Genomic DNA, 15,181 nt, shown 5'->3' on the forward strand with positions numbered 1-15,181 from the left:
CATACGTATCTTTACATTTTATTGTCATTTGGAATGTTATTTTTCTTATTTACCTAACATTTAGTAATTAATGTCTTAAGTGATGTGTTTTGTGATGTGTTTGTGTTATGCTTTTGTATGTTCGTTGCGTTGGGATGACGTAGAAAGGAGATGAGTGATTCAGTAAGCACGTCTGGAAGCACGAATAATGCTACTAGGAACAACCCTATTGTTGTGTCTGAGGATGAGAATGATGTGCGAAGTGAAGATACCTTAGAGAGGTACGAAAGGATTATGACGCCAGATAATCCTGATGAGGAAGACTACCAATATATACATGAGTTTAAAACTGCGAAGAATAAGAAGCATAAGATTAACACTTATAAAAGAATGTTCCAGGACTATACCCTTATTGACTTTCCAGATGAGGATGACCTTGAATGGCTACAACCACCACTGGAAGATCCAAATGCGGGAAAAAGAGTTACTAGGAATCCTAATCCGCTTCACAAGTACATAACTATTGAAGATTCAGATGATGAAAAGGATCCCGACTTTGATATCAATAACTATGATGAAAAGAAAGATAGGAACAGCAATGTGATACCTTGAGATATTTTTTTTTTAGAGTATAGTTAGCATGAATAAGGCAACTTGCCATTAATAATAGTTACTAGAACTTCATTATAGTATGCTTTAGATGATTAATTTGAATAAGTAGCTAAAGCTATAGAGTTATTGTTCTTTGGGATTCATACTTTTATTTAAGTTATATTAAAGTCATTATTTTATATTAGAAGTTTCATTTTACTAATATTTGTGAGCCAAAGAAAGTTAAAGTTAGTGAAATAAAGATTTTAAGATATTTCCTTTGGTTATTATTAAGCTAGTAAGAGTGACGTGGTATGGGGATTATTTTTCTTAACTTTACTTGAATTTGGGTGTGAATTGTGTTTATATTTGTATGATTCTACTTGGGACAAAGGGGTGCAAAGCAAGGTGCCCTTTTGAACCAATATATGTGATATTTATTATGATGATTCTGTGAGTATATGCGTATGGTATTTGAACTAGAGTATGATGTCCCTATATTTTCAGGCGTAAAACTACAATGGCCAATAACGCCGCCCTTGCTGAAGCCGTCCGAATGTTGGCAGAGAATCTGAACCAAAACCGAGGGGATCAACTTGACCCCCAGGCAGAAATGTTCAAGAAGCTAGCACAAGTGAGACCCCCAGTGTTCAAGGGAGGTGCTGACCCCACCTTCTTAGAGAACTGGATACGTGAGTTTGACAAATTGTTTGTGGCACTGAACTGCCCTGATAATTTGAAGGTGGATCAGGCAGCCATGTATCTTAAGGACGAAGCTGACATTTGGTGGAGAGATAACTGTGAGCTAGTGAAAGCCAAACCTAACTTTGGGTGGGAGGTATTCAAAACCGCTTTAAGAGACAAATTCTACCCTCCTTTCCTAAAGAAGCAAAAAGCCCAAGAGTTCATAAACCTGGAAATGGGGCAGATGACAATCTCCGAGTATTATAATAAGTTTATGGCACTTGCTAGGTTTGCCCCTGAAGTAGTACCCACTGAGGAGCTGAAGGCTCAGAGGTTTGAGCAAGGGTTAACTAACCAACTGCAAAAAGACCTAGCGGGGAAGGTATTTAAAACCCTAGACAAGGTATATGAAAGAGCTGCCCACATGTACCACCTAAATTCTAAGAGTGTGGGAGAGACTGCCAAGGCCGGGGAAAAGAGGAAGGACTTTGGGAGACCAGAGCACCAAAGTAGCTATAAGAGGCCTAGGAATGGAAACTCATTTGATAGAGGTGACCAAACTGCTAGCAACTCTTCAACTGTTAGCAATGGAGAGAGAACCTACCATTGTAAGAGGTGTAGGAGAAACCACCCTGGGAGAGATTGTGATGGAAACTTAGTGACTTGTCGGTTCTGTTACAAGAAGGGGCACAGGGAATATGAGTGTTACACCAAACAGAAACAACAGGGAAATGGTGGGAATAATGGGAACACTCAACAGAGGCCTAACAACTTCAACAACCAGGGGAACAGGGGAAATGGTCAGAATGGGAAGTTTGGAAATGGTCAGAATGGGAAGTTCGGCAATGGAAGCAACAACAACAACAGATCTGGCAACAACAGCAACAACTCAGGCAACAACAACAATGGTTACCAGGCAAGAAACAACACTCCCGGACGCTTGACTGTGATGAGCAAGGGAGAAGCTGAGAGATCCTCAGATGTAGTTACTGGTACTTTTTCTATTCATTCTGCCTCTGTCAACACCTTGTTTGACTCTGGAGCAGCTTACTCTTTCATTTCTACTTCTGTTGTGCGCAAATTAAACTTAACTGAGTCCAGTCATGTTGATGTGTCGGTTAGTCTGCCTACCGGCAAACTTGTCCATTGTAATAGAATATTCAAAGGCTTGCCTTTGAAAATAGGAGAAGCTATCTTCCCTTCGAACCTTATTGAGTTTAATCTAGGGGATTTGTATGTAATTCTGGGGATGGATTGGCTGAGCTCATACAAGGCCAAGATAGATTGTGAGATGCAGAGGGTGCAGTTGAGAGATCCTTTGGGTAAGACGGTGTCATATAGACGTTTAGGGAAGCCTAAGGGTTTTGGGATAATTTCTGCTTTGAAGGTCAAGAAGCTAGTGAGTAAGGGATGTCCATTGTACTTTTGCTGTGTCCAAGATTTGAGTATGAGTGAGAGTAGGCGGATGGAGGATGTACCCATTGTGAATGAGTTTTTAGATGTTTTTCCAGAAGAGATTTCAGGAATGCCACCTAAGAGGGAACTTGAGTTTACCATTGATTTAGTCCCAGGAGCTGCACCTATCTCAAAAGCACCTTATAGGATGGCACCAGCTGAGATGAGTGAGCTAAAGGCTCAATTACAGGAGTTGTTAGACAAGGGGTTCATTAGGCCTAGTGCATCACCTTGGGGAGCACCTGTGTTGTTTGTGAAAAAGAAGGATGGAAGCTTGAGGCTATGTATTGATTACAGAGAGCTGAATAATGTGACTGTGAAGAATAAGTACCCTTTACCTAGGATAGATGACTTGTTTGACCAGCTAAAGGGGGCAAGTGTGTTTTCGAAGATTGATTTGAGGTCGGGGTATCATCAGTTGAAGGTTGCAGATAAAGACATTCCAAAAACAGCCTTTAGAACTCGATATGGGCATTATGAGTTTACTGTCATGCCTTTTGGTTTAACCAATGCACCAGCCATATTCATGGACTTGATGAACCGAGTGTTTCATGAGTATTTGGATAAGTTTGTGGTTGTATTCATTGATGACATTTTGGTGTATTCGAAGAATGAGGAAGAACATGCTGAGCACTTGAGAACTACCCTTGAAACCCTTAGAAAGAACAAGTTGTATGCTAAGTTTTCTAAGTGTGATTTTTGGTTGGAGAAAGTTGCATTTTTGGGGCATTACATTTCGAAAGAGGGTGTATCTGTGGATCCTGCAAAGATTAAGGCAGTAAGTGAGTGGCCAACACCTAAGAATGTGACTGATGTTCGTAGTTTCTTGGGATTAGCTGGGTATTATAGAAGGTTTGTTAAGGATTTTTCGAAGATAGCTAGACCCATGACTACCCTTATGAAGAAGCAGAGTAAGTTTGAGTGGAATGAGAGTTGTGAGTCAGCTTTTCAAACCCTCAAAGAGCGATTGACTACTGCACCAGTGCTGGTATTACCTGATGGGAGAGAAGGATTCGAAGTGTATAGTGATGCTTCAAAGCATGGTTTGGGATGTGTATTACAGCGGAATGGAAAGGTGATCGCATATGCATCGAGACAACTGAAGAAACATGAGGTCAATTACCCTACCCATGACTTGGAGCTTGCAGCTGTTGTGTTTGCCTTGAAGATTTGGAGGCACTACCTTTATGGTGTTTCTTGTAAGATCTTCACAGACCATAAGAGCCTAAAGTACATCTTCACCCAAGATCACTTGAATATGCGGCAACGTAGATGGCTAGAGTACCTCACAGACTACCATGTAGGGGTGTTCAAAAAAACCCGACCCGATTGTCCCGACCCGATTTCCCGATGACCCGGCAAATACCCGATGGGAAATTTGGAGAAAAAAACTGTTTTTTCGGGACGGGTACCCGACCCGGGAAAATTGCTTGTTATCCGGGTCGGGACATGGGCCGCATTTTATGATTCGCGGGTACCCGAATTCCCGAATATAAATTAATATCAAAAAAAAAATACTAAGCCCAGCCCACAATCCCCACATGCCCCTTCTCTTTTGAAACAAAATTAGGGTTCCTTCAATTCCTCACAATCGCCGCTCTCTCTCTCCCTCTCTCTTCCTCTCCAAGTTCCTCTCTGTTCCTGCCTCTATCTCTCTCTTCCTTCTTCTTCCTTGAGGTCCCTCTCTGTTCTTCCTACTTCTCTATTCTCAAACCTCTTCTCAACCGTCTTCTCAACCGCTGCTTTGCCCACCTCCGTCTGAGGCTCGCTGCTGCTTTCCCTAACTCCAACTCCATCGTCAGTGGTCACTAATTCAAGAGTTGGTCAACATCTTTGTATACAACCAAGACTTGCAACAGTACCTTGGGAGCAACAAACCTTTGTATATCGTAGAAGCCTTTGTTTAATTCTTTGTTTACAACCAAGACTTGCAACAGTACCTTGAAGCAAATTAATTACAATTTCTAATTATATTTTCTAATAAATTATATTTCTAATATATTATTATTGAAAAAAGCTTTGTGCAATTGGTTATTTTGTATCTTGGTTGTTCGATTGTGTGGCGTTTGGGTAGTAGATTTAATTTTTTTCATTTTTTTACCTTTTGGGAGCAAATTAATTATAATAATTCAAAAATCCGGGTACCCTATGTCCCGACCCGAATAATTCGGGTACCCGGAACCCGGATACCCGAGATATTCGGGCCGGGACATGGGACAAATAAACAAGTACCCGAAACTTCGGGTACCCGGGTTTTCGGGTACCCGAAACTCCGGGTACCCGGATTTGAACACCCCTACTACCATGTCCACATTCAGTATCATGAGGGAAAGGCAAATGTAGTTGCTGATGCCCTTAGCAGAAAGTCGAGTCATAATGTCAATGCTTTAATTGTGGCTAATGAGTTGTGTGAAGATATGAGGAGACTGAACCTTGAGGTTATCAATCAAGGAGAGTTAGAGGGATTACTAAGTGCTTTAACCATCCAACCTACCATATTTGAGGAGATTAGGGAAAAGCAACTGGAGGATGAGTCGTTTCAGAAGATTAGGGATCGGGTGACTAGTGGTGCGGAGACTGAATTCAAGATTCATGAGGATGGGAGTCTGAGATATAAAGAGAGATGGTGTATACCACAGAAGTGCGAGGAGATTAAAAGAAAAATCATGGAGGAGTGCCATAATACACCTTATTCAGTTCACCCCGGGGGAGATAAGTTGTATAAGGACTTGAAAGAGTTCTATTGGTGGCCGAATATGAAGAGAGAGGTAGCTGAGTTTGTATCCAAGTGTCTGACGTGCCAGAAGGTGAAGATAGATCACAAGAGACCCATGGGAAAAGTACAACCCTTGGAGATACCGGAATGGAAGTGGGATTCTATATCCATGGACTTTGTGACAGGCCTACCCAAGACACGTTCTGGGAATGACACGATTTGGGTGATTGTGGACAGACTTACTAAGTCAGCGATGTTCATTCCTATCAAAGAGACCTGGAAAAAGAAGCAGCTAGCAAGTGTCTATGTGAAGAATGTAGTTCGGTTGCATGGAGTTCCTAAGGACATAGTGTCAGATAGAGATTCGAGGTTTCTATCAAAGTTTTGGCAAAAAGTGCAGGAGAACCTTGGGACAACATTGAAGATGAGTACTGCTTTTCACCCTGCAACAGATGGTCAGACTGAGAGAACAAACCAAACTATGGAGGATATGTTACGAGCTTGTGCTTTAGATTTCCAAGGAAATTGGGAGGATCACCTACCTTTGATAGAATTCTCCTACAATAACAGTTACCATGCAAGCATCAAGATGGCACCTTTTGAAGCACTATATGGAAGGAAGTGCAGAAGTCCAGTTTGCTGGAATGACAACAGTGAACGGGTTACTTTGGGTACAGATTTCATTGAGGATATGGTGGGCAAGGTGAGACTAATCCAGTCGCGTATCAAGGCAGCACAAGATAGACAGAAAAGTTATGCTGACTTAAGGAGAAGAGATGATGAATTTAATGTTGGGGACAAGGTCTTTCTGAAAGTTTCTCCAACAAAAGGTGTGATGCGATTTGGCAAGAAAGGGAAACTTAGTGCTAAGTATGTAGGGCCATATGAAATCCTCCAACGTGTGGGAAAGGTGGCTTACAGATTGGCTTTGCCAATGGAGTTTGAGAAAATGCATGATGTGTTCCACATTTCCCAGCTAAAGAAGTATGTGCCTAGTGAAACCCATGTTTTGCAACCGGAGACTATTCAATTGGATGAGTCTCTAACTTATGAAGAAAGACCAGTAAAGATACTAGATCACAAAGTGCGCAGTACTAGAAACAAAGATGTGAAGATAGTGAAGGTCCTTTGGTCTAATCAGGAATATGAAGAAGCTACTTGGGAGGCCGAGGAAGAAATGAAAAACAAGTATCCCGAGTTATTTGACGAGGTGAGTTACGAGGGCGTAACTCTTTTCTTTTGAGGGGGGAAGAATGCGATGTAATTTCGCGCTTTTACCTTAATTATACCATTTATTGCTTGATTTTGCACGTTTTTGCATGTTTTTGGTTATCATTATGCATTATTATTGCGTTTACATACAATAAAAGTATGTACACTTAAGCCAAATATGAGTTCATTGAGTACAAAGTCCGATTTGTTAAGTATGTTTGTTAAGAAGCAAGCAATTTACAGCAATACAAAACACAAAAGTTTGAGCTATTTTGAAAAATTATGGTTTTTGGGTTAAGTTTCGAGGGCGAAACTTCTTTTAAGAGGGGTAGATTGTAATCCCCCAAATTTTAATTTAATTATAATTTAATTATATGTTACTCTTATAATTATATTTATGGTAATTTTATTAAATAAATTATTTTATGGAAGTTTTTTTTTAAAATAAAGTAGTGTTTTTTTTTATATTTATTATTAATAATCCTAGCCTATTTAGGAATACCACTCCTAATTTAATTAGGAGATTAAAAAGCCCAAAATAAAAACCCTTATACCTCTCCTCCCTCAAAACTCACGTACAAAAAAAAAAAAAACAACACTCTCCTTCCTACTGCTTTCACGAAGAGAAGAGAAAAGAGAAAAAAAAAAAAAAAAAAAAAAAAAAAAAAATTATTACCTGCTACAGTCCTGCCGCCAGCAGCACCGCCGCTGCCGCCACCGCCTGCCGCCGACCACAGCAGCCCAGCCCAGCAGTTTGCCTCCTTCCTCCCTCTCTCCTTCCCTTATTTCTCCTTCTCTTATTCTTGTTTTATTTAATTAAAGTTTTGATCTTTATTAAATTTTGTTTATGAATTCTTATTATTATGGTTTGATAGTATGTTTAGATTATAAAAGATTATAAATTTATGGGTTTTGTATGTTTAAATTATTATATTAATTTTCAGATTTGGTTATGTATGAATTTAGGGTATTAAAGTGTTGATTTTTCATGTTTAAAGGCTTAATAACGTACTAAACAAGTTACTTAATTATTCTATGTTCAAAGTATGTCAAAGTATGATTATTTTGGTTGTATATAAATTTTCAGATTTATTAAAGTTTCAATTTTTATGGCCTAGTAGTGTTAATTTCATGTTTTTATGCTTCTAAACCTATAAAATAATTATTGTGGGTATTTTGTGATTGAAAAAGCTTTGAACTTTATATTCTAACCTTAAAAATAATTTTCAGATTTTATGTTTTTTATTTTGAAGCCTCTAATTGCATTGAATTGATATATTCTTGGGTTTTTAACACACTAATTTGCTATATAATGACTATTTCAAATAATTATGCTTATGGGATTATTTTATATGCTTAAACCAAATTTTCAGATTTATTTTACCACTTTAAAGTTGCTGTAATTTATTATTAAACACTATATTTTCATGATTTTAACACCTAAACTTGTAGTTGGGATGTTGTACTATTAATTTTGGCTAATTGGATTAATTTAAGGACTTTATTTTAATGGTTTGAGAGGTTTTTAAATACTTTAGTATTGCTGTAATTTTAATTGCTTTGGTATTGATTTATTCCTTATTAATTGGTTTAGGAGAGGACTTTGTAGAAGGCGATTTCTAGTCTTTAAAGTGGCCAATCGAATTGTTTACTCAAGGTACGTACAAGTTACAAAACCTTGCTTTTAGATGCATGTTTAAGGATGGATCGAGAACTTAGTACCATGTCTAGGGATGACTGGGTTAAATTGTATGGTTATACATTGTGAATTTCATTTGATGTGCATTATTTATTATTGCAATTATTGGTTATGTACTAATTATGCAAGGTGTGCTTAGAGGCAAAGGTATGTGATTGGTGAAATGATTCAACTATTACTCATTCATGATTTAATGAAATAGGATGTGTAAAGGAATGGTTCATGTCTTATAAGACAAGGTTAAGAGTTTGGGGTGCCTTATGCACTCAAGGTGTTTATACACCGAGGTAGTAAAGGAATAAATAATAAATGTTGCTTGCCACTAATAAATCAAGAATTGAAATTGAAAAGTTGTTTTACTTGATTGAATTGATATTGGATTGACTGAATTATTATGCATGTGAGTCATCACCAAGTCTAAACCTGTAAATCACGTAAAGTGCAAGATGGATGAGCAATAAAACTCTGGATTGGTGCACTTCTGGAGTAATGACAATCAGGGGTTGGGGTACATGGGGTATTAGCCGTGTACTTTTCTCGAGGCCGTCTGATCTACGAGTCTCTTATTTCAAATACTTTTTTTTTATAAAACTAGGAGTTAGGTGAGATCTCATACTAACTACGGTCACGGAGTCGCGCCCGTGGTCGTTGGATGTTTATTGATGTTTCCGAAAGGAGGCATGGGGTTTTTCTTTATTGATGTTCCAAATGGGACATGGGTTGGACAACCTTGTCTATTGCTAAATCCAATGAATAAATTGAAATGAGTTAGCTACTATTAGCTAGTGGAGTCTTAAATTAAATAATCGAGTCGTGTGTCGAGTTGTGAATTGATTATGCGTATGATTGATTATTAGTAGCATGTTAAGTACTTCCTTATTTTACTTTGCAGCTTGTATGTACTCAGCTTTGCTGATTGCGTGCTTTTGTGTGTGTGTCCTTCTTGGTCATGGCCTTCGCCTTCAAATGACCCTGTGACGATCCAATTTTTACACTTGTAATATTGGGGAGCAGAATAACCACAGGTTCTCTCACATGCAGCATTCATCAGGGTTGTGGGATCTTGAGTAGAGAGTTGGTTGCTTAATTTCGCGTTTCTTGCAAGTTTGATTTTATTTAACTCGATTTCACTTGACACCATTTCTTTTGGTTTAAGTTTGTTTTAACACTGAATTTTAATTACTTACTTATGCTTTTGGGTTTTGAATAAGGGCCTTAAAGGTTCCAACTTGTAATACTTATTTTGATTTAAATACTTTGCTTTGAGGTTTATTTAAACTGTTTTGGTTTTCCGCTGCTAACTTCTGAGATAGCCTTAACGTTTGAACACGTGGCGGTAGCACTCCGGTAATTCTCTTGGATTTGTTCAGGTTATTTACAGGTTTCTCTCAGGTTTTTAAGAGAGAATTATTGGGGTGTTACAAAGTGGTATCAGAGCTTAGGTTTAGATTTAATTACCACTAAAAGCCAATTAGCTTAACATGTCTTAGGCGCCTAACTAATTAACATTGAGGATTTAAGTTCAAAGGCTAAAGTGATTTTTCGAAACTTGGTATGTTTGAAACGTTTTATCTAAAATGATTTTGAAGTTTATTTTGTTTACTTGGTGAGCTTTGGGTAGACTTAAGAAGGGAATGCATGCATATTCCATACGTATCTTTACATTTTATTGTCATTTGGAATGTTATTTTTCTTATTTACCTAACATTTAGTAATTAATGTCTTAAGTGATGTGTTTTGTGATGTGTTTGTGTTATGCTTTTGTATGTTCGTTGCGTTGGGATGACGTAGAAAGGAGATGAGTGATTCAGTAAGCACGTCTGGAAGCACGAATAATGCTACTAGGAACAACCCTATTGTTGTGTCTGAGGATGAGAATGATGTGCGAAGTGAAGATACCTTAGAGAGGTACGAAAGGATTATGACGCCAGATAATCCTGATGAGGAAGACTACCAATATATACATGAGTTTAAAACTGCGAAGAATAAGAAGCATAAGATTAACACTTATAAAAGAATGTTCCAGGACTATACCCTTATTGACTTTCCAGATGAGGATGACCTTGAATGGCTACAACCACCACTGGAAGATCCAAATGCGGGAAAAAGAGTTACTAGGAATCCTAATCCGCTTCACAAGTACATAACTATTGAAGATTCAGATGATGAAAAGGATCCCGACTTTGATATCAATAACTATGATGAAAAGAAAGATAGGAACAGCAATGTGATACCTTGAGATATTTTTTTTTTAGAGTATAGTTAGCATGAATAAGGCAACTTGCCATTAATAATAGTTACTAGAACTTCATTATAGTATGCTTTAGATGATTAATTTGAATAAGTAGCTAAAGCTATAGAGTTATTGTTCTTTGGGATTCATACTTTTATTTAAGTTATATTAAAGTCATTATTTTATATTAGAAGTTTCATTTTACTAATATTTGTGAGCCAAAGAAAGTTAAAGTTAGTGAAATAAAGATTTTAAGATATTTCCTTTGGTTATTATTAAGCTAGTAAGAGTGACGTGGTATGGGGATTATTTTTCTTAACTTTACTTGAATTTGGGTGTGAATTGTGTTTATATTTGTATGATTCTACTTGGGACAAAGGGGTGCAAAGCAAGGTGCCCTTTTGAACCAATATATGTGATATTTATTATGATGATTCTGTGAGTATATGCGTATGGTATTTGAACTAGAGTATGATGTCCCTATATTTTCAGGCGTAAAACTACAATGGCCAATAACGCCGCCCTTGCTGAAGCCGTCCGAATGTTGGCAGAGAATCTGAACCAAAACCGAGGGGATCAACTTGACCCCCAGGCAGAAATGTTCAAGAAGCTAGCACAAGTGAGACCCCCAGTGTTCAAGGGAGGTGCTGACCCCACCTTCTTAGAGAACTGGATACGTGAGTTTGACAAATTGTTTGTGGCACTGAACTGCCCTGATAATTTGAAGGTGGATCAGGCAGCCATGTATCTTAAGGACGAAGCTGACATTTGGTGGAGAGATAACTGTGAGCTAGTGAAAGCCAAACCTAACTTTGGGTGGGAGGTATTCAAAACCGCTTTAAGAGACAAATTCTACCCTCCTTTCCTAAAGAAGCAAAAAGCCCAAGAGTTCATAAACCTGGAAATGGGGCAGATGACAATCTCCGAGTATTATAATAAGTTTATGGCACTTGCTAGGTTTGCCCCTGAAGTAGTACCCACTGAGGAGCTGAAGGCTCAGAGGTTTGAGCAAGGGTTAACTAACCAACTGCAAAAAGACCTAGCGGGGAAGGTATTTAAAACCCTAGACAAGGTATATGAAAGAGCTGCCCACATGTACCACCTAAATTCTAAGAGTGTGGGAGAGACTGCCAAGGCCGGGGAAAAGAGGAAGGACTTTGGGAGACCAGAGCACCAAAGTAGCTATAAGAGGCCTAGGAATGGAAACTCATTTGATAGAGGTGACCAAACTGCTAGCAACTCTTCAACTGTTAGCAATGGAGAGAGAACCTACCATTGTAAGAGGTGTAGGAGAAACCACCCTGGGAGAGATTGTGATGGAAACTTAGTGACTTGTCGGTTCTGTTACAAGAAGGGGCACAGGGAATATGAGTGTTACACCAAACAGAAACAACAGGGAAATGGTGGGAATAATGGGAACACTCAACAGAGGCCTAACAACTTCAACAACCAGGGGAACAGGGGAAATGGTCAGAATGGGAAGTTTGGAAATGGTCAGAATGGGAAGTTCGGCAATGGAAGCAACAACAACAACAGATCTGGCAACAACAGCAACAACTCAGGCAACAACAACAATGGTTACCAGGCAAGAAACAACACTCCCGGACGCTTGACTGTGATGAGCAAGGGAGAAGCTGAGAGATCCTCAGATGTAGTTACTGGTACTTTTTCTATTCATTCTGCCTCTGTCAACACCTTGTTTGACTCTGGAGCAGCTTACTCTTTCATTTCTACTTCTGTTGTGCGCAAATTAAACTTAACTGAGTCCAGTCATGTTGATGTGTCGGTTAGTCTGCCTACCGGCAAACTTGTCCATTGTAATAGAATATTCAAAGGCTTGCCTTTGAAAATAGGAGAAGCTATCTTCCCTTCGAACCTTATTGAGTTTAATCTAGGGGATTTGTATGTAATTCTGGGGATGGATTGGCTGAGCTCATACAAGGCCAAGATAGATTGTGAGATGCAGAGGGTGCAGTTGAGAGATCCTTTGGGTAAGACGGTGTCATATAGACGTTTAGGGAAGCCTAAGGGTTTTGGGATAATTTCTGCTTTGAAGGTCAAGAAGCTAGTGAGTAAGGGATGTCCATTGTACTTTTGCTGTGTCCAAGATTTGAGTATGAGTGAGAGTAGGCGGATGGAGGATGTACCCATTGTGAATGAGTTTTTAGATGTTTTTCCAGAAGAGATTTCAGGAATGCCACCTAAGAGGGAACTTGAGTTTACCATTGATTTAGTCCCAGGAGCTGCACCTATCTCAAAAGCACCTTATAGGATGGCACCAGCTGAGATGAGTGAGCTAAAGGCTCAATTACAGGAGTTGTTAGACAAGGGGTTCATTAGGCCTAGTGCATCACCTTGGGGAGCACCTGTGTTGTTTGTGAAAAAGAAGGATGGAAGCTTGAGGCTATGTATTGATTACAGAGAGCTGAATAATGTGACTGTGAAGAATAAGTACCCTTTACCTAGGATAGATGACTTGTTTGACCAGCTAAAGGGGGCAAGTGTGTTTTCGAAGATTGATTTGAGGTCGGGGTATCATCAGTTGAAGGTTGCAGATAAAGACATTCCAAAAACAGCCTTTAGAACTCGATATGGGCATTATGAGTTTACTGTCATGCCTTTTGGTTTAACCAATGCACCAGCCATATTCATGGACTTGATGAACCGAGTGTTTCATGAGTATTTGGATAAGTTTGTGGTTGTATTCATTGATGACATTTTGGTGTATTCGAAGAATGAGGAAGAACATGCTGAGCACTTGAGAACTACCCTTGAAACCCTTAGAAAGAACAAGTTGTATGCTAAGTTTTCTAAGTGTGATTTTTGGTTGGAGAAAGTTGCATTTTTGGGGCATTACATTTCGAAAGAGGGTGTATCTGTGGATCCTGCAAAGATTAAGGCAGTAAGTGAGTGGCCAACACCTAAGAATGTGACTGATGTTCGTAGTTTCTTGGGATTAGCTGGGTATTATAGAAGGTTTGTTAAGGATTTTTCGAAGATAGCTAGACCCATGACTACCCTTATGAAGAAGCAGAGTAAGTTTGAGTGGAATGAGAGTTGTGAGTCAGCTTTTCAAACCCTCAAAGAGCGATTGACTACTGCACCAGTGCTGGTATTACCTGATGGGAGAGAAGGATTCGAAGTGTATAGTGATGCTTCAAAGCATGGTTTGGGATGTGTATTACAGCGGAATGGAAAGGTGATCGCATATGCATCGAGACAACTGAAGAAACATGAGGTCAATTACCCTACCCATGACTTGGAGCTTGCAGCTGTTGTGTTTGCCTTGAAGATTTGGAGGCACTACCTTTATGGTGTTTCTTGTAAGATCTTCACAGACCATAAGAGCCTAAAGTACATCTTCACCCAAGATCACTTGAATATGCGGCAACGTAGATGGCTAGAGTACCTCACAGACTACCATGTAGGGGTGTTCAAAAAAACCCGACCCGATTGTCCCGACCCGATTTCCCGATGACCCGGCAAATACCCGATGGGAAATTTGGAGAAAAAAACTGTTTTTTCGGGACGGGTACCCGACCCGGGAAAATTGCTTGTTATCCGGGTCGGGACATGGGCCGCATTTTATGATTCGCGGGTACCCGAATTCCCGAATATAAATTAATATCAAAAAAAAAATACTAAGCCCAGCCCACAATCCCCACATGCCCCTTCTCTTTTGAAACAAAATTAGGGTTCCTTCAATTCCTCACAATCGCCGCTCTCTCTCTCCCTCTCTCTTCCTCTCCAAGTTCCTCTCTGTTCCTGCCTCTATCTCTCTCTTCCTTCTTCTTCCTTGAGGTCCCTCTCTGTTCTTCCTACTTCTCTATTCTCAAACCTCTTCTCAACCGTCTTCTCAACCGCTGCTTTGCCCACCTCCGTCTGAGGCTCGCTGCTGCTTTCCCTAACTCCAACTCCATCGTCAGTGGTCACTAATTCAAGAGTTGGTCAACATCTTTGTATACAACCAAGACTTGCAACAGTACCTTGGGAGCAACAAACCTTTGTATATCGTAGAAGCCTTTGTTTAATTCTTTGTTTACAACCAAGACTTGCAACAGTACCTTGAAGCAAATTAATTACAATTTCTAATTATATTTTCTAATAAATTATATTTCTAATATATTATTATTGAAAAAAGCTTTGTGCAATTGGTTATTTTGTATCTTGGTTGTTCGATTGTGTGGCGTTTGGGTAGTAGATTTAATTTTTTTCATTTTTTTACCTTTTGGGAGCAAATTAATTATAATAATTCAAAAATCCGGGTACCCTATGTCCCGACCCGAATAATTCGGGTACCCGGAACCCGGATACCCGAGATATTCGGGCCGGGACATGGGACAAATAAACAAGTACCCGAAACTTCGGGTACCCGGGTTTTCGGGTACCCGAAACTCCGGGTACCCGGATTTGAACACCCCTACTACCATGTCCACATTCAGTATCATGAGGGAAAGGCAAATGTAGTTGCTGATGCCCTTAGCAGAAAGTCGAGTCATAATGTCAATGCTTTAATTGTGGCTAATGAGTTGTGTGAAGATATGAGGAGACTGAACCTTGAGGTTATCAATCAAGGAGAGTTAGAGGGATTACTAAGTGCTTTAACCATCCA

General features: G+C 39.3%; 1 protein-coding gene across 1 annotated transcript; it reads left to right on the forward strand.

Moving 5' to 3' along the window:
• The first annotated feature begins 1,090 nt into the window (after positions 1-1,090).
• On the forward strand, positions 1,091-10,575 carry LOC145594009 (uncharacterized). Its single transcript, XM_081650356.1, has 5 exons — positions 1,091-1,988; positions 2,148-2,576; positions 2,694-4,009; positions 5,028-5,578; positions 10,128-10,575. Exons 1-5 carry the CDS (start codon positions 1,091-1,093, stop codon positions 10,573-10,575), a joined length of 3,642 nt encoding a protein of 1,213 aa, XP_081506482.1.
• The last annotated feature ends 4,606 nt before the right edge of the window (positions 10,576-15,181 follow it).

The sequence above is a fragment of the Chenopodium album genome, chromosome 19 (genome assembly GCF_948465745.1).
Source record: "Chenopodium album chromosome 19, dcCheAlbu1.1, whole genome shotgun sequence".
NCBI classification, from domain to species: domain Eukaryota; kingdom Viridiplantae; phylum Streptophyta; class Magnoliopsida; order Caryophyllales; family Amaranthaceae; genus Chenopodium; species Chenopodium album.

What these genes read in the sequence shown, in the direction of transcription:
- LOC145594009 (XM_081650356.1), top strand. Translation starts at nt 1,091, where the DNA reads ATGGCCAATAACGCCGCCCTTGCTGAAGCCGTCCGAATGTTGGCAGAG. An exon ending in ACAGAAACAACAGGGAAATG is followed by an intron (nt 1,989 to 2,147) that starts GTGGGAATAATG and finishes GCAACAACTCAG; the next exon opens with GCAACAACAACAATGGTTAC. An exon ending in AGTACCTCACAGACTACCAT is followed by an intron (nt 4,010 to 5,027) that starts GTAGGGGTGTTC and finishes GTCCACATTCAG; the next exon opens with TATCATGAGGGAAAGGCAAA.